We start from the raw sequence: 26549 nt of genomic DNA, 5'->3' as shown, positions 1-26549 counted from the left end.
TGTTATGGCTAAATAGTGGGCCGATCAACCTAGAGTGGAAAACATGCATTGTGTAATAATCCAGACTGTTTGTCACACCATGTACAGACCAAGGTCGCTGCGCAGAGCTTGGGATGGTAACAACAGATTGCTCTTGTGTGAAGCAAGTCTCGAGTCAGCAGTTTGTGTAAGAAATAACATGTAAACGCAGTGTCGTGTGCAAAAGCAAAAAGATGGCTTTCTAACATTTTAACGTGGTTATGCTAACTTAACAATGTATGTACGTATTCAGAGAGAACTCACTACAGGATACTGAAGACTGCAGAACAACGGGCATTGCACGTTCTCGTGAGTGGCAAACAGGTCCAATGAGGAGTCCCCCACATCTGAAAGATGTGATGAACCACCTCCGGATGAAGCCTCCGCTCCTGATCGGCTGAGTAATGCCGACTGAGACTGTCCGCACGAACATTTAGCACACTGGCCAGATGATTTGCAAACACACAAATCTGATGGTTCTGTGCCAGGGACCAGAGTCGCAGAGCCTCTCGACAGAGACGGTACGACCCTACACCTCCCTGCTTGTTGATGTACCACATCGCGGTAGTGTTGTCCGTCAGGACCTGAACCGACTGACCACAAAGGGAAGAAAGGAAAGCCTTTAGTGCCAAACGTATGGCCCGCAATTCCAGGTGGTTAATCTGAGGCAACCTTTCCTCTGGAGACCAAAGACCTTTGACCTCCAGATCCTTCAGATGAGCACCCCACCCCAGAGTGGAGGCATCCGTGATCACTGTAGCCACTGGAGGAGGAGACTGAAAGGGCTTTCCTTGAGTCAGGTTGCCCTGCACACTCCACCAAGTCAGCTCCGCTGCCGCTTCTCTGGAGATCCTGACTGACTCCTTGATATCTCCGTTGTGTTGATACCACTGCCTGCTTAGGCACCACTGGAGCGCCCTCATGTGCCAGCGTGCATGACTGACCAACAGTATGCAGGAAGCGAACAGACAGAGCAGGCAAAGGACCTTCAGGACTGGATCAACCGCTCCATTGTGAAACAAAGGAATCATCTCCTGAATGTCGAGAATTATTTGAGAAGGAGGAAAAGCTTGAAACACAGAAGTATCCAGTACCGCCCCTATGAACAGGTTGCACTGAGAGGGCACCAGGTGAGATTTGGGCACATTTATTGAAAAGCCTAAGTTGAACAACAGTTGAGTTGCTACATGCAGATGATGAAGCACAATCTCTGGCGACCTCGCTTTGAGGACCATGTCGTCCAGATAAAGGAACACTGGAATCCAGACCTTCTGAGATGAGCCACCACCACTGTCATCACCTTCGTGAAGACCCGAGGTGCAGTAGTAAGACCAAACAGCAGGACCACAAACTGATAGTGCTGCAACCCCTCCGTAAAACGGAGATACTTCCTGTGCGACATCAGGACGGGAATGTGAAAATACGCATCCTATAAATTGATCGACACCATCCAGTGCTCTTGCTGCAGAGCCAAAAGAACCTACGCAAGGGTGAGCGTCTTGAATTTCTCCTGTCTGGGGTAAAAATTCAAGATCCTGAGGTCCAGGATGGGACGTAACCTGCCATCTTTCTTGGGGATCAGGAAGTACCCGGTGTAGCATCCCTGACCCCTCTCCCGCTCTGGAACCACCTCTATCGCAGCTTTCTGTAAAAGCACAAGGACTTCCTTCTGAAGGAGAATTAAATGGTCCTCTGAACAAGAACCCTGGCAAGGAGGGAAGGGTGGAGGAAATTCCCGAAAGGGAAGGGTGTACCCATTCTCTACAAGGTTTAAAACCCAAAGGCCTGATGTGACCGATTTCCAACCCTGAAGAAAATGAGACAACCGACCTCCTACAGGGCCTACAAGATCCAGGATGGGGGATCTAGGGCTGCTTTCCTGCGTTACCAGGGGGAGCAGGGGAGGTAGAAGAGGAGGAGGAGAGATTACGGGCAGAACCACGTTGGCGTTCTCTGGTTCTTCCTCTATAGGACTTATAGAGTGGATTTTGCTGTTGTTGTGGCTGACACAAGTTGCGAAAGGAAGACCTTCCAAAATCATTATACTTTTTATAAGTAAATCCTCTTGACTAGGATTGAAATCCTAAGGATTTTGCCGAGGCCCTGCTATCTTTAAACTTCTGAAGTGCAGAATCAGCCTTCTCCCCGAAGAACTTTGACCCATCAAAGAGCAAATCAAACAGAGAAGCTTGAACATCCAGAGAAAAAACAGAGGATTTAAGCCAGGCCTCCCTCCTGGTAGCAATGGAAGAACCCATAACTCTGGCCACAGAATCTGCCGTATCCAGGCCAGATTGAATTACCAATCTAGCAGTAGCCTGAGCATCAGTAAGAACCTCCATAAAATTTCCCATCTCCTCTTAGGGCAACTTGGGTGCCAATTGCTTAGCCGAGTCCATCAAGGCATGAATATAACGTCTCAACAAAAGGGTAGCATTGGTAGACTTCAGAGCCATGCTTGAAGATGAAAAGACTTTCGTAGCTGACTGCTTCAGTTTTTTGAGTCCCTGTCAACAAGAGCCTGGGGAAAAGCACCCGAAGACTGTTTAGAGCAGGGTGCCTGCACCACCAAACTTTCTGGAGAAGAATGAGAAGACAGAACAAGAGTTTCCCCTGGAGCAGTTCTATATCTTCTTGCCACTGGTTTAGACACCGCAGGAGAAGAGAGTGGTTTTCACCATACCTCCAGAATTGGATCAGTCAAGGCTTCATTAAAAGGTAACAAGGTTCAACTATCGATGAAGGCGAATGAAGAACCTCAGTGAGCAAATTTGGCTTATACTCCGCTGTTGGTAACTGTAAGTCCAAAATCTCAGCCGCCTTTCTTATTACATTATGGTATGGGGCTACCTCTTGAGGCGTAGAAGCCCCTATGGATGAAAGCTCCCACTCAGGAGAAGTGTCCAGCCCACTTGCGTCCTGTATGCCTTCAAAATTATCCCCTGATTCCTCTATTTCACCTTCTTCCACTTCCTGCCTTTGATACTGCTCCTCCTCAAGCAGTCTGCGCCTCTCTCCTCGATCGAAGCCTAGGAATTGGCATTGGCGACGCCGCATGTGGTGCCGGCATCTCTGGAGCCGGCGTTGAAGGAGGTTCCTAAGGCGGGATCGGCGCCGCATGAGGCAGAGCGGAAGGTCCACCAGACGGCACCGGGGACTCAATGAATGGCGTTCACGCCCTCGGAGCCGGAAACTGCCATTATTGCGCCGTCGGCATGAAAGGCACAAAGGGTGGCTCGGCATAGTGCTGAGGCACACCAAGTTGAAGGGCAGCGGACCCACGGGACCCGAAGGTGCTCCGGAGGCTGCTCTAGTAAATACTCCGTACATTGCATTTAAAAAATGTGTCGGATCCGAACCCGAGTAGGAAACTGTGGATAAGGATCCAAACGAGGAACCTCCGGAACTGGACCAGCTGAATCCACCGGAGCTACAGGATCGACCTCATGGACAGGAGAAGCAGGAGTCGAAGCAATCTGGAGTCGTAATTCTTCTAAATCCAGCGAACCCCTCAGCGCCGAAGACTGCGCCGGAGTGCCCTTAGAAGAAGGGGATCTCTCCGGAGTCGCACGAGGAGAAGGAGAAAGCGAAGGAGACACAAAGTCTATTCGATGACGTTGAGGAGCCGGCGAAGGTGACCTCGAAGCCTTACTCTTCGATGAACGGCGCCGAGATCCACGTCTTCTCTTTTTGTGTTTACTCGACTTCGAAGAGTACGAAGCCGATGACTTCGACTTAGCCCCTTTCCAACCTCTTCCTTCCTTCTTCGCCTTAGCCATAAAGAGCTTTGCTTCTCGTTCTTTAAGAGCCTTAGGATTCATCTTCCTGCAGCTGGAACAATCCTCCACGTCGTGATCAGACGACAAACACCATAAACAGTCTTAATGGGGGTCAGTCATGGACATGTGACCCCCACACTCTCTACACGGCTTGAATCCAGACTTCCTCGAAGACGACATCCTAAAAGCAACAGTTTACAGAAGAATCTCACTGCAATGTATCTCAACAATATGGAGAGAGCCAGAAAAACCATTACGTGCGGAAAAAAGGAACTGACGTCATCATGCCGACGAGGCTCTCTTATGGCTCCGGTGACGTCACACAGAGTCGCATGTGGAGTTGTGGTATTGTGACGTCCTCATCGGCGTGCAGAGCTAGGAAAAAAGTTTCCGTGGAATGCTGGCGCAGGGGATATTCATAAGGTGAGGAATCCACAGGCAGATGTATCCATCAGAAGTTAATGTACTAATATGCGCGAAGCCACAGATGTCTTTGGCTAAATACTTTCCGGAAGATTTCAAAGGAGTATCAGCGGATATCTGTAGCTGTTCTGTACACACTGATGCTTTAATGTCTCTAAACCAGGTTCCATCGCGTAACATTGTTTTTTGTGTCCGTGCTGATGACATACTTGAAGACTGCCGATATTGTAGGGAAATAATACTGCTACTACACCAGCACATTTATTAGAAATTTTTAAATGCAAAAAACCCCATGCATAGATTATGGGAGCGCACGCAAGTGCTATACCGCATTACGTGCCTGCCACTGACCTCAGTTCTGCTAATGGGCGCGCAGTCATCAAAAAGCATTGCATCTCATCACATTCTGGTCACATCACAAAATGGTGCTTCGCACCATTGAGATTAAATCTAAATTAATGCCCTAATAATAAAAAAAATTACATGATCCTCCACATGGCTACAGCTGCGCGCTGCACTCACTGCTCGGTAACATGCCTCAGCTGCTGCTGGTTTTCCCCTCACACTTCCTGTAGCCCAGGGGTAACTTGGGTGGCTCGTATACGGTGCACTTAAACCCCTCTGGCTCACTGGCTGAACACACAACAAGCCAACTGTCTAAAGGCAGACAATGAGGGCTCTCGCCCCCCTCCCGCCGCTCAAAGAATGTCATGTTTCTCTCACAGACAGCCCGCCTAGAGCGCTATGCAAGAACACATGGCGGGAAGCACACTCTTGAAGACCGCACCATTGCTTAAAATAAATCCAAATATCGGAGTAACCATAACACAGCCCAAAAGAGCGATAATACAAAGTGTAATTTCTGGACGAAGTGGAGCAGGGCACGCTGACGCTTTATAATATGTTGGGTGTGATTTCCACGAACCTCCGACTTTGAAGCTGAGTGAACCGGGTTCGAGTCTGGCAGGAGGCTTATGCTTAGGCTGTGATTTTGGGCAAATCACTCCATGCCTAAAAATGAATGTGTTCGTCTGTAACGCAACTGGTGCTAATGTAAAGTGCTCTAATATCTTCGGGTTGAGTTTGCGCTAATTAAAACTGCAACAAAAAAAGCCCAAAGACCACGTAGTATTGCCTATTTTCAACTTTATAATCGTCAAACGTTTAAAAAAAAGTTAATTCGGCATAGTTATTTAAGAGCCTGTCACAGAGGCCATGAAATGTGTTGGTAGGATCAGCATCGAGGGCAAGGATAGGATGGGCATGGAACCGAACGTCCCCCTTTACCTTCCTGCTGTTCAACGGCTCCGTACTTCGGAGGAAGGCTGCTGTCATGTCACACGCTGGCACACACAGGTCTGATCACAGCTGCTGTACTTGAAGCAGCACTAGCTCTTCTCACATTCTAAGCAGGCTTCCCACCTACTCCCTCGGAACAGGAAACAGACACACAGCCCCACTTCGCCGAGGTCACCCTGCTTTTTAGGTCTCGTCTACCTATTGGGATCAAAGGGCGTCAGCCCCCATCCCCCCCACTTCGTGTGTGCCAGCCCAACCAATGTATCAACGTTATATCTCAGAGGAAAATAGTGGACTAGACAAAAATATTCAAAGTGATCTGAGAAATATAAGAATAACATCTTATTTGAATGCATTCAATGTGCTAATATTATGAGAATATACATTTTATTTTACAATTTAATTTAGAACCGCGGTGAAACTATAGAATTGTTGCATAATGTTTAAGATGCGATTGTCAGATATTCCTTTTTATGACGGGCACTAGCTGATGAGCTTTGCGGGGGTCAACAGGGGGTAAAAGACATTGTCATTTACAAACGCCATTACTTGATTAATGCTTCACGAAGGGAAGTAAAAAATAATAATAACAACAATGCCAATAGCTCAAAACAATGTCATTGCGAGACCTATTGCATTGTAAATGCTTGTTTATAGGAAGCCAGTGAAGTAAAGGAAGAACATGAGAAACTGATTGGCGTTTGGGTATTGCCATAAGCAGCAGAGTGGCTGCATTTTGGACGATCTGAACTTTATTTTAGAATCTTTTCTGAATGTTGGTGAATAAATCCTCTATGATAATCTATTTTAGCAAGAATAAGTGTAGAGATCAGAGATTTCCGTAAGTCAGAAGGGATAAAGGTAAAAAAAGCAGAACCTGGATTTTACCTGAGTTCAGTTTTTGACATCCCGCTCCCGACTTGTAGCGTACACTCATGGGAGCGCGCTGCAGTGTCATCCGGGCTGCTGGCCACAGACCCCACAATGGGAGTGTCATCAGCAGAGGATCCCATTGCAAAGCCAAATGATTCGATACGGTTAGCCAAAGGGGTTATGTTTAAGTTATAAAGGGTCGAACTAAGGGCAGAGCCCTGCGGAACCGCACGCGGTCGACAGAAAGAGCGCGACTTGAAGCCATTGAGACCAACAAATTGCTCTCTATCTGAAAGGAAAGATTTAACGAGCTTGAGGGCCTTGCCCCTGATCCCTAAAGTGAAGAAGGCTTTGGTCAACTGTTGAAAGCTGCAGAGAGTTTGATAGGATCAGGGCAGCATTTCCACCAGTGTCAAGGGTTTGCCGTATCTCTTCTGAGGCAGTAATCAGAGATCGCCCATGTGTTGGCTTCTAAAGTCAAATTGGGTGGCATCCAGAAGTGAATTATTATTAATAAAATGTGAAAGCTCAGAGTTCGCAGTCTTCGCCACCACCTTTGCAGGGAAGGGAAGACGCAAGATCGGCCTGTAATTATTTCTATCGCTACTGACTACGTTGGGCTTTTTTAGGAGAGGCAGAACGGAGGCCGTCCTCTATTCCTTAGGAAAATAACCAGACGTGAGCATCCTTTTGAGGATGTCCCCGAGGTGCCTAAAGACGGCATCAGGTAATAAGTGAAGAATTTTGGGAGGGCCGGGATCCAAGGGAGAGCCACATTTAATTTGGCTAAATAATGATTGAACTTGATCTTCCGAAAGAAGATTAAAAGATAGCAGAAAAGTATCTCCGACTGAGGGATGGGCTCCCCGTGTCATAGAGTGGGGTGGGGGTCAGCCGTATTTTCTGTTGTTCTGATCGGGTCAGGGAGGTGGTATCCACCAGTACCAGACACTACCTGATCCCAACTCCTTTGCTGGCCTGTTTCATGTTGTTCTGATGAGGTCTGAGGGGGTGGTAGCCATCAGTACAAGTTTTATGCCTGTGTCGTTCTTATTGGTTACACCACAGGGAGGATGCTTGTGCGAATACGTATTATAGGTAGCTTTGACCTTATCTTCAAAAAAAGTTGCTAACAAATTGCAGAAGGATTGGTCGGCTGTAATGTTTTTAGGTTCAGGAAGCTTGCTCGGTTTTACCACTGTCACAAACAGTTCTTTGGGGATGTTTAAAGAAGATTTAATTTTGACGACACAGTAGCTGGATTTTGCTTTAAAAGTTATATCCTGGTAGGCCCGAATGGCCTGCTTGTATGGGATTTTATCACAGGGATCATAGTGGATGCGCAGTTTCCTTTCTAGCCTTCTGCAGGCTTGTTTGTGAGCTCTAAGGTTCTCGTCCAACTAAGGTTCGGAGGGAAAAAATCTATTATTTTTCTGATTTTTAAATGGAGCAAGCGAATGGAGACTGGAGTCAATCCACTGACGATATACATTTCGTGACTGCATCTAAATCTGCAGTAATCTCAGGCATAGATTGAGTGAGCTGTGCCATCAATAGTTCAGGGGTCATTTTATGCCACAAGCAGCATAAAGACCGCAGCGGCTGAGGATGAACAGTGAGAACATCCGGTTCCAAATTCAGTTGAAGCATAACTGCACGATGGTCTGACCAGAGAAGTGGACCGAAGAAGTGACTTGAAGAGAGGGATTGTCTGAGAAAATACCATCTAATGAGTGACCGGCTGAGTGTGTCAGAGCCGTCACTAATGGGGTGAGACTGAGACTTGCCCCAGGGTCTGAGAGATCGATCCTATCTTTATCCGTAGAATTTTCAAGATGGTAATTGAAGTCACCGAGTAGAGTGAAATCGAGAGAATTTGATTTAATGTCCTAGAGCTGATTGTTACTATTTAAGAAGGCTGTCCTAGGGTCTGTGGGTCGGTAAATAAGTACCCCATTTAAGGAGTAACGATTAGAAAGAGCAAATTTATATGCAAGTGCTTCATAATCAGATGCGGCCGGTAATGTCTCAAAAGAGGCATTGAGGTTATCCCTGTAAATGATTGTTAACCCACCGCCCCTTTCCCCAAATGATCAAGCCTGAAATTGGAAAAACCGGAGGTGTCGCAACAATTAGATCTGGGTCGGATGAAGCATCTCTCAGTGATGAAAGCAAAATCCAGTGCACAAGCTTCTAGACAGTCCGCAAAATAGAATGCACTCTCTGTTAGAGACCATGCATTAATAAACATGCCTCTGATTTTCATTTGAGGAGTGGGTAACCTAAAAACATGCGGTGTAGGAGAGCTAAGTGCGACAATTCTGGAGGTGCTCAGAGTGATCTTACAATCTAGGCAACTATTCTCGCCGATAGTATTAGACTGAATGAAAGTAGGGTCTAAACAAGGCTTACCTAAAGGTTTAAAAGCGAGCAGCTCATCCCATGAGTAGCGGATATGAACAGCTGGATGGGGGGTGAAACCAACAGAAAAGCCGGCGCTAAGCATAGTCTAAGCCTGTACGGGCTTGGACGAGCTTGCCTTAGGCGCAACTTCGGTGCGCCCTAGATCTGTCTTTGTAGCACAACCTCCGGGGGGTGCTGGAGAGGCATGTACGAAACGAAAGTACTACTCAGCACAATATTAGCAAGTTTAAAAGATAATGTGAGGGCAACATATAAACCTAATTAGGGTCCAGCAACCCATGCGACCTTCACACGCTCCCTGGTGAAGTATCAGCTACTGGTAACAGAGACAAACAAAAGAAATGGTGTCAAAAGCGAACAACACATAAAACAAAAGTCATAACAATCCACCATTTCAGTGTGGCGGCAGGGGAGCCAGATACATCCCAAAACTACATGCTTGTGTAATACAGGGAAATCAAAAATCTGCACAAGGCACAGCGGACAGAGGTCCTGCCTGGGAAGGAAGATCTGTACAAGGCACAGCTGAGAGACGTCCTCCCTGGAAGGAAGATCTGTACAAGGCACAGCTGAGAGACGTCCTGCCTGGAAGGAAGATCTGTACAAGGCACAGCTGAGAGACGTCCTGCCTGGAAGGAAGATCTGTACAAGGCACAGCTGACAGAAGCCCCTCCCTGGAAGGAAGATCTGCACAAGGCACAGCTGACAGAGGTCCTGCCTGGAAGGAAGATCTGCACAGGGCACAGCTGACAGAAGTCCTGTCTGGAATGAAGATCTGCACAAGGCGCAGCTGACTGAAGCCGCTCCCTGGAAGGAAGATCTGCACAAGGCACAGCGGACAGAAGCCCCTGCATCGAAGGAAGATCTGCACAAAGCACAGCTGACTGAATCCCCTCCCTGGAATGAAGATCTGCACAAGGCGCAGCTGACAGACGTCCTGCCTGGAAGGAAGATCTGCACAAGGCGCAGCTGGCAGAAGCCCCTGGCTGGAATGAAGATCTGCACAAGGCGCAGCTGACAGAAGTCCTGCCTGGAAGGAAGATCTGCACAAGGTGCAAGCGACACTAGCCATGTCCGGAAGGAAGATTTGCACAATGCACAGCTGACAGAAGCCTTGCCTGGAAGGAAGATCTGCACAAGGCACCGCTGACAGCAGTCCTCCCTGGAAGGAAGATCTGCACGAGACACAGCTGACAGAATCCCTGTCCAGAAGAAAGATCTGCACAGGGCAAAGCTGAGAGAAGTCCTGCCTGGAAGGAAGATCTGCACAAGGCACAGCTGACAGAGGTCCGGCCTGGGAGGAAGATCTGCACAGGGTACAGCTGAGAGAAGTCCTGCCTGGAAGAAAGATCTGCACAAGGCGCAGCTGACAGAAGTCCTGCCTGGAAGGAAGATCTGCACAAGGCGCAGCTGACAGACGTCCTGTCTAGAAGGAAGATCTGCACAAGGCGCAGCTGGCAGAAGCCCCTGCCTGGAATGAAGATCTGCACAAGGCACAGCTGACAGAAGTCTTGCCTAGAAGGAAGATCTGCACAAGGCGCAGCTGGCAGAAGCCCCTGCCTGGAAGGAAGATCTGCACAAAGCACAGCTGACAGAAGTCCTGCCTGGAAGGAAGATCTTCACAAGGCACAGCTGACAAAAGTCCTGTCTGGAAGGAAGATCTGCACACGGCGCAGCTGACAGAAGCCGCAGCCTGGAAGGAAGACCTGCACACGGCGCAGCTGACAGAAGCCGCAGCCTGAAAGGAAGATCTGCACAAGGCGCAGCTGACAGAAGTCGCTGCCTGGAAGGAAGATCCACACAAGGCACAGCTGACAGAAGTCCTGCCTGGAAGAAAGATCTGCACAAGGCGCAGCTGACAGAAGTCCTGCCTAGGAAGGAAGATCTGCAAAAGGTGCAGCTGTCAGAAGTTCTGCCTGGCGGTGACTTCAAAGCAGTGAGAGACCCACAAACCACAAGATCCTTCAAGCCCAGCTAGCCACACTGGACACAATGTACACCAAAGGCCTGATTTAGATTTCAGCAAATGGTTTACTCCATCACACATGTGACAGGTATCCTGCCCGCCCCATTAAAAATGCATTACATCCTGTGGCAATTATAATAAGACAGACAGGATATCTGTCACATTTTGATTAGGCCTTGGTGTAGTTCGCAGAGTTTTACTCCGCTGAACTCCATGAAGTGCCAAGGAAACCCTGCCGCACTCTGCGGACTTACGCTAGTGTCAGAGTTTCTAAGTTGCACTACTCTCACTGATTTTTTTGTGCCAGGAGTTTTTCCCGCACTGTAAAATCAGCACGAACGGCACTACGCGTCACGCCAGAGGGTGCTGCTGCTTTCTGACGCTCTAATTGACATTCTAATCAAGTGGCAGCTTCATCAACGAGGATGGCAGATTTCTACACTCGAGTGGTCGCGACCTGCCGCAACTTGCCGCAATGAGAAATCTCGCCAGGAGGAGGTCTAATGCGTTATATTTTCTCACAAGCGCTCATCACCTTACCGTTGGCGAACCGCTTGAGAAAAAAAACTCCGTTCTGCATCACTTTGTGGAGTTTTTTGTAACGGAGTGGACAAAACTTTACGACGTCTGCCGGCAGAGCGGAATTCTTCAACCACCCCTAGTTTTGAGGCAATAATCTGTTGGACAAATTCCTAAAATGTAGAACTGCTGCATCACCTGTGGATAACTCACACCTCCTCCCGCTCTGCCAAATGCCTATCCAGTCACAAAGTGGCATCCTGGGCCCCAAACGGACAACATCATGCCTGATGCCATGTAATGGTGGAAAAGGGGGGAAAAAAGAGTAATATGCACACATCTGCTGCGGGGATATGTCAGGTAAATTATTGGTTGTGATGGATTCTCTATAAGTACTAAATGACTGATATTGTTGAATATTATATTATATGAATCAACTTTTGTTTGCCTTATCTGTGCTCATAATGTAAAGGATGAGCCTTACAGTGAACCCCTTGTTCTGTTTTACACAAAAGCCCCAGAAGGAGCTGCATCTTACAGAACTATAGCTACTGTAGGAAGAACTAAAGACTTGCTTTTTAAAGTTGTCTTTCAGGGCCAGAACCGGGTGCTGTAAGCTTCACCAGTTTCAGGGAGATGGACAGATGTTATGGCGATAGGAAACCCCCCTCAACTCACAATAATGTTCCAGTCTTCCAGGTTGGAAGAAACCAGAAATGCTTGAATCAAGGTAGCTATTGACAGTGTCAAAGGTGGCTTATGAACAGCAAGGTAAAGACAGGAGTTTGGTATTTGAGATGATCTTAAGTGAATAGGAAAGGAACGAGAAGAAGTGTGTGACTGGAGTTACTTTTGTTGTATACTTCGTAAAGAGTTACTGGACATTTTGCAGCCCAGCCTGATCTTTCTCTTTTTCTAAAATCTATTGTTGTTTAAATGAAATCTTGACCATACGCGTCTATCTTAAGCTATACCTCTAGCACTTGGGTGCTCCGTGAGCGCCCTTACTTTGCTAAGTTACTCTGTAAACACTGGTAAATCACCTCCTTTTCAGACATTAATAAGATGTCACCTGATCAACAGAACTTTTGGTTAAATATCTGTGTATGATGAAATATTCCTTGCTAAGTTTCAAAGGCGGTAAAGAAGAAGGGGGAGATTTACGAAGATTTTGCGCTGTGTTTGCATCACAAAAGTGGCATAAAACAGCACAAAATCCTTTTTTCCTAATTTACTTTCAAGCAAATAACATAAAAGTAATGTGACACTGCGCATAGCACTGCTGCGCATTACTTCACACCATTGGGACCTGCCAAGGGGGGCGCATGGGCGTTCCCGTGCAACCACCCAAGGTTTCTCACGCTAAACCCAATTTACCAAATACAGTAGATTGGGTTTAGCGTGAGAAAACTGCGCCCTTTTAAACTAGGCGCAAGGAAGGAGAAATGCTTTCATTTCTCCTTCCTTTTCTAACTTTGCATGCGTACTGCACTGTGCAACACGTATACAAAATGGGAAAAGTGTTCCCTTGTGTCTAGGCATAGTATTTTGTACAGGAAGGGTGTCCTTCCTGTACAAAACGTATGCTGGACTCGCACACACACACACCCGAGCGCTCTGGTGCTGTGTGTGTATGGCCAGGGCTGCTGTAATCAGTGCCGGCGCAAGGGAAAGGGAAGGAGAGAGCCATATCTCTGAAAATATAGTGCTCTCCTGCTCCCTCCCAGTCGCGCAACGCAGCACAGCCTCGCACGGGGGAGATGCTGCGCTGCATTGCGCGGAGATTTGGTAAATCTCCCCCTAAATGTCTTTTACAACCAGTTAAACATTGTGAATTCTCATTCCATTATGTTTCAAGGAAGTAATGTTAAGTATCTTTACATCCAACAGAAAACCATCCTTGAATGTATGAAATGACCATCAATGAAGAAGCTTATGCTGTAAATCTTCAATAATAGCAGAAATAATGAGCTACAGTATTCAGTGAAACATCAGTGCAGTCGGCGACAGAGGAACCCGCACACAAACTGACAGATCCCAGATGAAGCATCAAGGGCAGTTCAGTGATTGTAAGAGGCTGAGCTGTGCACCTCCATACCACAAGATGAAGAAATGACCTTAGAAAAATTAAGGCAACAACAATAACAAACCGCCTCCTGTATAAACAAGTGTCACATACCAACTTTGATCATGGGATTGGTATGATATGATTACCGCAGTGCTCTGTTTTCTAATATGATGACAAGCCATCATTCCGTGCTCTAGGTGAATTGTAAACTCTTTCTGGCCAAACCACAGTAACTAGAGAAGAGCACAACAGAGCGGATCCGGACAACTGACGGGTAAAGGAAAGAGGAGTTCTTCTATCTACAATACAATAGACTGTCCCAATTTGCACCGGCCAGAAGGAAGATACATCTTTACCCACAAGCGCGCATAGCCATAATCCAATCTAAAGGCACAATCACCTACAAAGACACCTTCTACGTATTAGGAGTGTGGCAAATATTTGGTGGCTATTGTTAAAACTGAAATCAAATGTGTAAAATGCCACATGGGATGTAGACAAATATATACCCGACCCACAGACACTAACCAAGAAAGAAGAATCATACACATGCAGCGAGAGCTTTAGTTTGTCATCACTACTCAAGCTTCATCAGCACACGAACACAGGACAAAAACCTTACAAGTGCAGTGGATGTGTAAAGAGCCTTAGTCACTTATCAAACCTCCAAATTCATCAGCGAACACACACAGGGGAAAAAACATTCAAGTGGAATGAATGTGTAAAGAGCTTTAGTCGATTATCAGTGCTTCAAAGTCATCAGCGAACACACATGGGGGTAAAAACATTCAAGTGCACTGAATGTGCAAAGTACTTTAGTGAGTTATCAAGCCTTCGGAGACATCAGCAAACACACACAGGGGAAAAGCCATTCAAGTGCAGTGAATGTGTGAAGAGCTTTAGTCACTTATCACAACTACAAAGACACCAGCGAACACACACAGGGGAAAAGCCATTCAAGTGCAGTGAATGTGTGAAGAGCTTTAGTCAGTTATCAAACCTTCAAAGTCATCAGCAATCTCACACAGGAGAAAAGCCATTCAAGTGCAGTGAATGTGTAAAGAGCTTTAGTCACTTATCAAACCTCCAAATTCATCAGCGAATACACACCGGGGAAAAACCATTCAAGTGCAATGAATGTGTAAAGAGCTTTAGTCTATTATATGTGCTTCAATGTCATCAGCGAACACACACGGGGGAAAAACCATTCAAGTGCACTGAATGTGCAAAGTGCTTTAGTGTGTTATCAAGCCTTCGAAGACATCAGCGAACACACACAGGAGAAAAGCCATTCAAGTGCAGTGAATGTGCAAAGTGCTTTAGTCAGTTATCATATCTTCAGAGTCATCAGCGAACACACACGGGGGAAAAGCCATTTAAATGCAGTGAATGTGTGAAGAGCTATAGTCGATTATCAGACCTACTAAGTCATCAGCGAACACACACGGGGGAAAAACCCTATCATTGCTATGAATGTGTGAAGAGCTTTTGTCAGTTATCAAGCCTTCAAAGACACCAGAGAAGACACACAGGGGAAAAGCCATTCAAGTGCAGTGAATGTGCAAAGTGCTTTAGTCAGTTATCAGACCTAAAAAGTCATCAGCAAATACACACGGGGGAAAAGCAATTCAAGTGCAGTGAATGTGCAAAGTGCTTTAGAACGCCATCACTCCTGCAAAATCATATGCGAACACACACAGGAGAAAAGCCATTTAAATGCAGTGAATGTGGGAAGAGCTTTAGTCTATTACAAAACCTACAAAGTCATCAGCGAACACACACAGGGGAAAAACCATACCAGTGCAGTGAATGTGCAAAGTGCTTTAGACAGTTATCACAACTTCGAACACATAATCAAACACACACAGGGGAAAAAACAGCCAAGTGCACTGAATGTGCAAAGTGCTTTAGTCAGTTATCAAGCCTACAAAGTCATCAGCGAACACACACAGCGGAAAAACCATTCAAGTGCAGTGAATGTGAAAAGTGCTTTAGTCATTTATCAAGCCTACAAAGTCATCAGCGAACACACACAGCGGAAAAACCATTCAAGTGCAGTGAATGTGCAAAGTGCTTTAGTCGCTTATCAAACCTCCAAGCACATCAGCGAATACACACAGGGGAAAAACCATTCAAGTGCAGTGATTGTGCAAAGTGCTTTAGTCAGTTATCACAACTTCGAACACACACAGGGGAAAAAACAGCCAAGTGCACTGAATGTGCAAAGTGCTTTAGTCAGTTATCAAGCCTACAAAGTCATCAGCGAACACACACGGGGGAAAAACCATTCAAGTGCAGTGAATGTTTGAAGAGCTTTAGTCAGTTATCATACCTACAAATTCATCAGCGAATACACACAGGGGAAAAACCCTATCATTGTAGCGAATGTGACAGTAGTTTTCACAGCTCTTCTGCATTAAGGTGTCATCAGCGAACTCACACAGGAGAAAAACCATTCAAGTGCAGTGAATGTACAAAGTGCTTTAGTCGGTTATCACAACTTCAGAGTCATCAGCGAACACACACGGGGGAAAAACCCTATCATTGTAGTGAATGTGACAGTAGTTTTCGCTTCTTTTCAACATTAAGGTATCATCGGCGAACTCACACAGGAGAGAAACCATTCAAGTGCAATGAATGTGGGAAGATCTTTAGTCGATTATCAGAGCTACAAAGTCATCAGCGAACACACAAGGAGAAAACATAGAAGGGCGCTGAAAGTGTGAAGGGCTTTTGATAGAAGACCCGACTAGCAGTAAAGAAGAAAAACAGATAACAGTATTTGCAGAGTTATAAAAGTGTTTGTTTCCAGAGATTGTTCACTTCCGTACACAAAGCAAAGCAACATGATGCACCAGGATACACAGTGGGAGGCGAGCACAATGTGGATTAAAAGAAAAGATTTTTATTTGATGAAGAAGAGATACAAAGAAAAAAATTCAATCGCACCTGATCGCACTTCCTGTAAAAGCAACACTGAACAATACTGGGACTAACAACGGTATTTTCAGCTAACTTGTCGGATTAGTGATAAAACCTATAAACCCAACACACCCAGAGTGGGCATGTTGTCAGGGCTCTGGAGATGGAAGCTTCATTGGTAAAATGTATGTATTACTATTAACAAATGCCACTGCAGTATATGTAATGAACTAAAGCGAAGCACAGGTGTTCAAGAAATAACCTATGTTTAGATATAAAAGAGCATATACCTTGTTTTTAAGTAACGTTTGCTGCATTTTTTACACACCGTTTTCGGTTGATGGATCAGCTTGTGGCTCGGGCCATATAACTAAGTGTGACTCGTGGCTCCTCTCCGACTTGGCTCTCCCTATTCATTTTGTGACTTGCCAAACTCTACTTTTTACCAGAATTGAGCGACTGTAAGCAGCAGACTCTGGTTAAAGAATGTGGTGAAATAGCGAAATCCCACATCAAAATATGTGCCAGGACAATCCGTTGCACTACCAGCAACTCGTCTTCCACACTGATTGTCACTTGGTCTCAAATGTTCTGAAGGATTTGTCGTATGAATGCCAGAAGTGGCAGTGAGATTCATGAAGCTAAAGCTAACAGGAGTGTGTGGGAGATAGAGAGGAGGAGAGATAAAGCGAGAGAGACAAAGAAATGGGGAGAAAAAAGAAAGAGAAATGGAAGGAGGGGGAACGGCAGGTGATTTGTATTCACCTAAAAATAGAAGAAGCAGCCGAATACATGTCGATGTATGACATCACCAGCGAAACGGGCTGAACACCTGTGAATTTATATATTTATTTTTAATTGCTATAGACCCATGTCATGCCAATAAACGGGGCACAAGTAAGGAAAATAGTGAATGAGCCCATTATCACATGCAAATCACAATGACGTCACATGTAGTGACGCCACAAGAAGTGATGTCAGGCCCTTATAATAATTTTCAAATGAAAGGTCGATAGCCTGTTTTAAAAACAAGAAACATAAAATAATGTAAGAAGTTTTTGGATTCAGTTTTTATACATCATGTGTTTTTCCCACTATCAGTTTGTAACTAAACTCAGAAATGACTGAAAGTGTAAATATTTTTAAACAGATATGTGGAACTTGGAAATTACATTTTTAAACCGTTTTCAGCGAATAAATAAAATGTGCTTTTAATTTGCGTTTGTTTCCTGACGTTGTTCTTTATGTAGCCCCTAAACCCCAAAGTGTTTCACATTTACAGTGTATTAAGCAATAGAAGGGCTAATTTTGTCAAGTTCTCTGTTCCTCTCTTGCGCCGCTCACACAAATAAATAAAGGGGACGCTGCTAGTGGGACGGATAGTTACAAACACTCTGAGGCCTGTGTCTGCAGTGCTGGGGCACAAAGTAACAATTCCCAGTCGCAGGCTAAGAAGCTAGGTGGAACTGAGTCCCTTTTCTAGATAACAGTGGGGGGACCCCATCAAACTCTGCCGACCCCCGACTTGTGCCGTGCTGATAAAGCAATAGTGAATTTGAGTAATTTACGATGATTTGAAATGAGAGAAAGAGGAGAAGAGTGCGAGGTGCAGGATATATATATAAAAAAGGAAAAAAAGACACGAGACAAGAAGGAAGTAGCAAGGGAGAGAAATGAGAGGGAGCACTGTGGGAGATTTGAAATGAAAAGCAGAGAGAGAAAAGAGGGGCATGGTAAAATAAGCAGCAGGCTTGATAATAACCTGGGTTTCGTTAACAAGAACTAGTGCTTACTTTGTAAAAGTGGTGCAGCCGACACTACTGAGTATCGGGTGCTGAATACCAACACAGTGTAGTCTTGATTCCACCTGATGCCTCTTTAATCCACCACCTGACACTCTCCGCCTCTTTATCTTAATCTTGATTCCACCCGATGCCTCTTCAATCCACCACCAGACACTCTCGGCCTCTTTATCTTACTCTTGATTCCACCCGATGCCTCTTTAATCCACCACCAGACACTCTCCGCCTCTCTATCTTACTCTTGATTCCACCCGATGCCTCTTTAATCCACCACCAGACACTCTCTGCCTCTCTATCTTACTCTTGATTCCACCCGATGCCTCTTTAATCCACCACCAGACACTCTCTGCCTCCCTATCTTACTCTTGATTCCACCCGATGCCTCTTTAATCCACCACCAGACACTCTCCGCCTCTTTATCTTACTCTTGATTCCACCCAATGCCTCTTTAATCCACCACCAGACACTCTCGGCCTCTTTATCCTACTCTAGCAGGTTTCTGCTTTCTACCTCATATTTTCTGGGTTTTTCTCTAGGCTTTTTTTTCTTTCTATCCCCTGTGTGTCTTTCACCGTCTTGATGTGGGGCAGACTATAATGAGGAAAAAGAAGTTTAGTTCCAACAAACATTAGTGTGATGTGCCTTACCTGCAACGACTAACTCAAATTAAGCACTGATAACAACCTGTGTATTAGGTTATGATGATTAACACGGGAAACATACAGAATATAGATGGAACACATGCTACACTGGGCAATAACATATAGTTATACAATGTGCTGCAGTAAAAGGGACTTTTCCCAGAGGTGAATGGGACAGAACTCTATCCGCAGAGAGTAGAGTGGTACACAGCTCTCTCCGCAGACAGTAGAGTGGGACACGAATATAGCACGTTACAATGCGTGCCTTTACAACGCAGTACTTTACAATGCGGTCATTACAACGACTGCGTTGTAACCTCGTGTGTCATTACAACGCAAGTTGTTGCTCTAGGGGGCGTGCTGGACTTAGGAATAGTATTAATTACCATTCCTACTCCAGTTTGCACAACAGCAGGTAAGGTGTTGGATTTAGAATCCAACACATTCCCTGGTGTTGCACGCCCCCAAGAGCAGGTCGTTGTAACAACTTGCGTTGTAATGACACGCGTGGTAACAACATGGTTGTTGTAACGACCACGTTGTAAAGTAACGCGTTGTGTCTGTTGTGTAGTAAACCTTGTTTCCCGTGGGACACAGCTCTATCCGCAGAGAGTAGAGTGGGACACAGCTCTCTCCGAAGACAGTAAAGTGGTACACAGCTCTGTCCGCAGAGAGTAGAGTGGGATGCAGCTCTGTCCGCAGAGAGTAAAGTGGTACACAGCTCTGTCCGCAGAGAGTAGAGCGGGAGGCAGCTCCGTCCGCAGAGAGTAGAGTGGGACACAGCTCTGTCCGCAGGGAGTAGAGCGGGATGCAGCTCTGTCTGTAGAGAGTAGAGTGGGATGCAGCTCTGTCCGCAGAGAGTAGAGTGGGACGCAGCTCTGTCCGCAGAGAGTAGAATGGGTTGCAGCTCTATCCGCAGAGAGTAGAGTGGGACGCAGCTCCGTCGGCAGAGAGTAGAGTGGGATGCAGCTCCGTCGGCAGAGAGTAGAGTGGGACATGTCTCTGTCCACAGACAGTAGAGTGGGACACAGCTCTGTCCACAGACAGTCGAGTGGGATGCAGCTCTGTCCGCAGAGAGTAGAGCGGTACCTAACTCTACATTGTGGGCATTTTGCACTTCAAGCCACTTCTGTGCATCTGGTCACCTTCTGAGACTGATTCAGCAAAAAACCATGCATCAAATTCCAGTGTTAATCATCACCGGAGACTAAACTTACCTTTGCCCCCTCGAGCATGGCTAGTGAGGTCAGGTACTATTGTATTCATTTACCTTTTTATTTGGTTTAGAGTACATGACTAACAGTATCTGTTATTTCCTTTAGGACAGTTGTTTTTGCTAATTATTAATCCTGTAATCGGAGACCACTGTTTTTCTTTAGCATACTTACCCAGGTTCTGAGGGTTACTGGGTTACCCCATTATCTTTAATGGCCTCCCTTCTTTTTGACATCTCCAGGAGTTCCTCCTCTCTCGTGGCTGAAGTGGAAGAAGGTTTTCACACATTATGCTCGTGTCTGTGGCACTTCCTTAAGTGCAGAGAGGAAAGCCTCATTGTTAATGCATTGTTTGGGCTCTGTTAGTCTGAAAAATTCCTTAGCTGTGATATCCTTGCACTGTGCTACATTAGATTAGCATTATGTAGCTAAGTTAGTAGCCTCTGCCACGTTTGTATGCAACCCGCTGAGTTATCCCCGTAATGTGCAGGTCTCAGTTAGCAAGTGTGACTCCATTTTGTATTTTGTAATCCTTATTAGACTGCCTAGGCTGCACCCGCATTAGGCCCATGTATCCAGAATTGCTTGCCTCAGCAGAACACTGTATTTCACTTTTTTCTGCCTAAGGTTGTTTCTCGACTTGCTAATGAATAAGTTGTTCTTCCTTCAAATACCAATCTGCGCGTGTAGCTCTGCTCCCATGTTTAAAGACGCTGAGGCCCAGCACGGTAACCTTGAGTCGCCAATAAGGTGTACCCATCCGGCAAGTAGTAGCACATCTCTCTGTGCCCCCATTCTTCAGGTCCAGCTCGAGCCAGTACTTTTCCACGGTGGGCAGGGTTGGAAATGGCTGGGAAGGTTCTTTACCTACTGTAACCCGTTGGGAAGGCAGTCCCCTCAGTGTCCATCTTAGGGTGCAGGTCTGACTGGGGCTCTCTTTGCAGAGAACTGATAATAAAGCCTGTTTATATTCTCTACTGTCTGACTAACTCTTCATTCCTGGGAAGGCATAGCAGGTGGTTCTTAGTAACCCGGGTGGCCCCTAAGGGCCACTTCTTTCAGTTGGTGCCCGAACAGGGACCCCCAGAAACAGTGGCCCCCTCATCCATAACCGGGTCACAGGGGCCAGGGTGGTGTCGATTGGGCGGATCCTCGGCTAGTGGCCACCGGCTGGGGTCCTGAGAAGGCAAAACCTTGGAGACTGACTGTTTGGTCTGAAGAGTCAGCAGTGGAGAATAATCTGAATCAACCTGAGTGCACCAGGTTAGTGATTTGATTATCGGTACAATGTGGCGCCACTTCTGAACGACACTATTTATTTATTTATTTTTGACATTTATTGAGCGCGAACGAATACCCGTGGGCGTCTCGGTGCTTGACTAAGCAGCTGACTCTCCCCATCAGAGGAAGGACCAGGACAAATTTTACTGGTTAAACAGCCAGGTTTTCAGATTCTTACGAAACTGAAAAAGTGAAGGGCTAGTTCTAATCTGTTGTGGCAACATATTCCAGATCTTGGGTGCCGCAACTGAGAAGCGACGATCACCCCAGGAAACTGTTTTTGATCGGGGGACCACTAGTTGGTTGAGAGTCGTAGATCTGAGTTGTCTGGTCGGTCGATAGAATATAAGCTGGTCCTTAAGAGGGCGAGGACCTTGATCGTGGAGTACCTTATAGACTACACAAAGGGATTTGAACTTGATCCTGTTATTAATCGTCAGCCAATGATATGTCCTGATGGTATTAGAAATGGGTGCAAACTTGGGTGTTCTAGACAGGATACGTGCTGCCGCATTCTGTATTGTTTGTAGTTTTTTTGTAACTCTAGTTTGAGCATTTAGGAAAAGTGCATTACAGTAATCCAGGGATGAGAGAACCAAGGAGCTGACCAGAGTTTTGGCAGCAGAATCTGGGAGGAATGTGATAATCTTCCTTATCATTTTCAGTTTGTAGTGGGCTGTGGCTGCTACTTTATTTGCATGTGCCATAAAGTTAAGATGGTCATCAAAAATGACACCCAAATTCCTGACCTTGGGAGACGGGCTGGGTGGGGTGCCGAAGGCTGGGGGCCACCAAGGGGCGGGCCAAGTTGGAGAAAGGGATCCAAAAATGACCACCTCCGTTTTATCGGAGTTAAGCTTAAGGCAGTTACCTGCCATCCACTCTCCGATCATGCTCATAGCATTTTGGAAGCGCTCTGCTACTTCCATCCCTTCACCCTTGATGGCCAACACCAGTTGCGTGTCATCTGCGTATGAGGTTAGGCTCATCCCGAATGCTTTGATTATGCCAGCAAGGTCCGACACATAGATGTTAAATAGTGTCGGACTCAAGGATGAGCCTTGAGGAACCCCACACGGAAGTGACAGCTTGGCTGATTGATATGGCCCCAATGTAACCACCTGTGTTCTATCGGCCAGGAATGAGGAGAGCAGATCTCTCGCCGTATGGTGAATGCCCATCCTCCCGACACGGTCCACCAGGATCTTATGGTCGACCGTGTCGAAGGCTGCCGAGAGGTCGAGCAGTACTAGTAATGCTATCCCACCCTGGTCACGGATGATTCTGATGTCATCGGCTGCCTTGATGAGGGCGGTTTCCGTACCATGGTATTTACGGAAGCCGTACTGTGTATCGTCCAGTAGCTGATGTTTCTCTATGTGCTCCGAGAGCTGCTGGTTCATAGCTTTTTCTGCCACTTTAGCTAGGAAAGGAAGACTAGCTATGGGCCTATAGTTCTTAAGCTCCTCCTTGTATAAACTAGGTTTCTTTAACAGGGGTTTAACCAGCGTATTTTTGAGGCAATCAGGGTAGCTCCCGGAGGTCAATATAGTATTACAGACATGTGTAATGACCGGAACAATAGTGTCCAGTGGGGCTGTGTCCTGATTCTGGCTAAACGACACTAGTCAGTGGGGCTAATTCCTGGTATTGTCTGAACGACACTAGCCAAGGGTGGGGCTGTGTCCTGGTATTGTCTGAGCGACACTAGCCGGTGGGGCTGTGTCCTGGTATTGTCTGAACGACACTAGCCGGTGGGGCTGAGTGCTGGTATTTGTCTTTGGACTGTCTTGCTTGAACCTGGTGGATTTGCGGACCCTTAAAAGACACAGGGTGTTTCCAAACACTCTGCCAGACCAATCGGAAATTTGGCTGACTCTTTGAAAAGGTCTGGGGCTAGTGGGGCCTGTCTTTCCGAATCTGGTGCAGTTTCTGGACTGTGGAATGTGGTTTTCGGACAGCTTTGGTTTGGTTTTCAGACCGTTTTGTTGGTCGGGGTTTTATCTGTCCATTGGGGACACTGCATGTGTCTTATATTAAGATTATAACCACAAAACAAGTGAAAATAAATCCCATCAGCCACTTAGGTAGCCACCGACATCATTTGGGATTTAGTAGCCTTACACGTGCCCTCTATTAGAACAGGGCCACACAATGAAAGGACCGACGTGAACCGTATCTTCACTTTGAGATGTTGTATCAACCAAGGTTCTTGATAATGTGGGTAGTAGCGAGGGAAGCAGTGCAACAAACAAAAAAGTGAATCTTAAAATCATCTACCGGAACAGAAATGGTACTTTATTGGTTCTGTTCAGGTGACGAAACTAAAACCAGTGCAGGAGCAGTTTTGAAAGAATAACCGCTCAAGTCCAGCTCAAGAAGGGTCTACATGTTTCAGCCATGTGATTATATGCTAATCTGGCTTTCGTCAGGACCTATGAATTTATGCTACTGCTATATATATATGTGTAATCCAAAAAGTAAAAAACACAACTAGAAATGAAATTATACAACCTACTTGGGTTGCTGACTTTTTCACACACCGCTCTGACAATTTTATCAGTAGTGTTAGTCCATTCCCTACAGAGAAGGGGAAAGGGGAAACAATCAGTGCCCAAACATAAGCATCACTCTACTTCATCTTTACTTACTGTCTATCACCATGGGTCTAAATGTAACTCTTAGAACACTTATGATTTATATCAGTGTTCCATGTTCAATGAAAAAACCCATGAGAAAACAGAAACACAAGGGGGAAAAAAACGCTTACCCGTCAATGTACGGGAGCTCTCCTCGCCTCACTCGGCATCCGCTCGGAGGAAATGAGGCCCCGCTCTATGTGAAAACGAACGGGTATAAAACATATTATATGTCTTTAAAATGGATAACAAATAGATAAATATCGTACATATCTTGCACCAACCGCTTGCACATGTGGATTAATGAAATCCAATTGCGCGAGCTCTCAATTCAATGTTTGCCAATTCTTCATGTGAACCAATTTCCTTCTAAATCTATACACAAGAAATCAGTTTTCTCTGCCTTTTATTAGGGCTGAAGACGTCTTAGCACACCAATACTTTGCTTGTATATATCACTAGGCACACATTGACAGATTTTAAAGCCCAAAACTCGGAAGTTAAGAGAGATCGCTACTTTTATTGCTCCGACTGGTATTGAAAAGCCGCATAATAGTAGGCATTTAGTGATCGCTAAACAGGAAAATGCCTATTACCAGACACATAAAATTCAACCAGTCCTTTACAACGGTCGAGTACCGGCACTATACGTAGTCTACAGCACCGTCTTCCTTACTTGTTTGTCAAGCAGCTCGAAGGTTACACGCTACTTAGTGATAACAGAATTCTATTAAGCCTCTCATTAACATTAGTACACTAGTACACTAACCTGTCCGTCGGTACCCCGGTACTTAACTCGGCAGGATGGGGAGGCGCCGACGTGCATAGCGCGATGGTCTAAATACACACGCTCTGTCGCGTTCAATTCCTTAAGTCATAACCGAGCGCCCGAGCATCATGGGAGTTGTAGTGTTTTCCACTGAATTTCAGTGTGGGCTAAAGATAGTGGGCAAAAAGAGGGGTTCTAACTCAGCTCACTAATGTACAAATAATGGGGGCTGACTTTTTCATTTATAGTGCCACTTATTGTTATCTGTGTCAGTGTTGAGTATCTCGAGTGAAACTCAGGCGCTGTTCTGCATATGTTAAGGGCTTCTTTGTATTTGCAAGGTGACACCTCATGTTGTAGATTAACGAAATGGTTCGCACGCGTCCTAAGCGTTCTGACTCAGACAAAAATACAAACAGTCAGGACACCTAGGGGGACCAAAATACCATCCTCTGTGGTTCGTTTGTAAGAGCCTCACTTTCTTGTATGTAATGGGCCCCTTTATGGAACAGTCCTAGCCCTCCTAGTGATTTATCTTGTCCCCACCACTGAATTCTCTATGCAAAACAAAATGCATTAGTATGAACCTATAATGCTACCCAGAGTATATCATCATTCAATCCCTGTGTATCACTCTTGAGTTTGTAAATCCATTTTTGTTCTTTCTGAAAAAGGAAACGTGTAATGTCAGTAATGTGTGAAGGGATATACGGTTGTTCCAGCACTACCCACTTCAGGTCTTCTGTCACATGTCTATGTAAAAGGAAATGATTGGTCAATTTTGTTGATTGTTTTTTGCACCGAATGGTGCTTTTATGTTCATTGATGCGCAGTTTGATTTTGCGCGTCGTCGTCCCTACATATCGAAGATGACAGGGACATGTGATCATGTATATGACCTTCTCTGAATTGCAATTTGTGTGCTTTTTTAGGAGCCATGGTCTCCCAGTGCCTATATCCACTTGTTTAGTCTGTTGAGTTTGTGCACATACCGAGCAAGATCCACAGGGAAAATGGCCCTGCACTGCAGGTAAATTCCACAAAGTGTGGGCTCTTGTTGTTGTTTTCTTGGGTCTCGTGTGTACCAGGCTGCCACGTATGCTATTGCCTCTTTTAAAAGAAAAGAGTGGAGATGGCACCGCCTCTGATCCAATTTGTAAAATACGCCAATGTTTGCGTATTGTTTTCTGTACCTGATTAGTATAGGTACTAAAAGTGTGAACAAAAGTAAGTCTAGTCAATGTGGGTTTCTTTGTTGGCAAATCTAGAAGGGCCTCTCGGTTATTGTTGGAGGCTCTCTTCCATGCTTTTTTAACCAGATGTTGAGGGTAACCACGTGCTTTTAGTTGTGTTGACAGATTTCTCGCATGTCTTTGAAAATTTGTCAGTTCAGAACAATTTCTCCGGATACGGAGAAACTGTCCGACTGGCAAGTTTTCTCGCAGAGCCTTTGGATGATGACTTTCAAAGGTCAAAAGTGAGTTTCTGGCCATTGGTTTCTTGTATAGTTCACTACCAAGGTGGCCGTTACATGGATATATAGAGATATCCAGAAAAGGTAAACATTTCTTAATGTATTCCACTGTGAATTTGAGAAAAGTATTTTGTTGATTTAACCACTGATGGAAAGCTGTGATATCTGGTGTAGTGCCACGGAAGACCACCAGGATATCGTCTATGTATCGCTTCCACAGCAATATCCGTTCTCTGTATGGGTTATGGTGGACAAGCACGTGATTCTGTTCAAAAAGATGCACATACAGATTAGCTAACGAAGGAGCAAAAATACTGCCCATCGAAGTGCCCGAGATTTGAAGATAAATATCTTCAAATCTAAAGAAATTTTCAGTCATTGCAAGTCTGGCACAATCGAGAATGAACGGTATTAAGATGCCTTGTTTGAGTAAGTTTG

General features: G+C 45.6%; 1 protein-coding gene across 3 annotated transcripts in view; it reads left to right on the top strand.

Annotated features, from left to right (window-relative positions):
• Window positions 1–17508, top strand: part of LOC146839002 (uncharacterized) — a 52044-nt gene extending 34536 nt beyond the window's left edge. For 2 of the 3 annotated variants that reach the window (XM_085603032.1, XM_085603034.1), the window contains exon 3: window positions 13192–17508. In XM_085603032.1, the coding sequence (XP_085459158.1) occupies window positions 14142–16076 (1935 nt within the window). In that variant the 5' untranslated portion in view covers window positions 13192–14141 and the 3' untranslated portion in view covers window positions 16077–17508. Of the gene's footprint in view, window positions 1–11885; window positions 12032–13191 lie in introns of all 3 variants that reach the window. The other variant, XM_085603033.1, reaches the window with a different exon arrangement.
• The last annotated feature ends 9041 nt before the right edge of the window (window positions 17509–26549 follow it).

Source organism: Triturus cristatus, chromosome 4_2, assembly GCF_964204655.1.
Source record: "Triturus cristatus chromosome 4_2, aTriCri1.1, whole genome shotgun sequence".
NCBI classification, from domain to species: domain Eukaryota; kingdom Metazoa; phylum Chordata; class Amphibia; order Caudata; family Salamandridae; genus Triturus; species Triturus cristatus.
The sequence above is the reverse complement of the archived record's forward strand: the minus strand, read 5'-3'. Positions and strand labels throughout refer to the sequence as shown.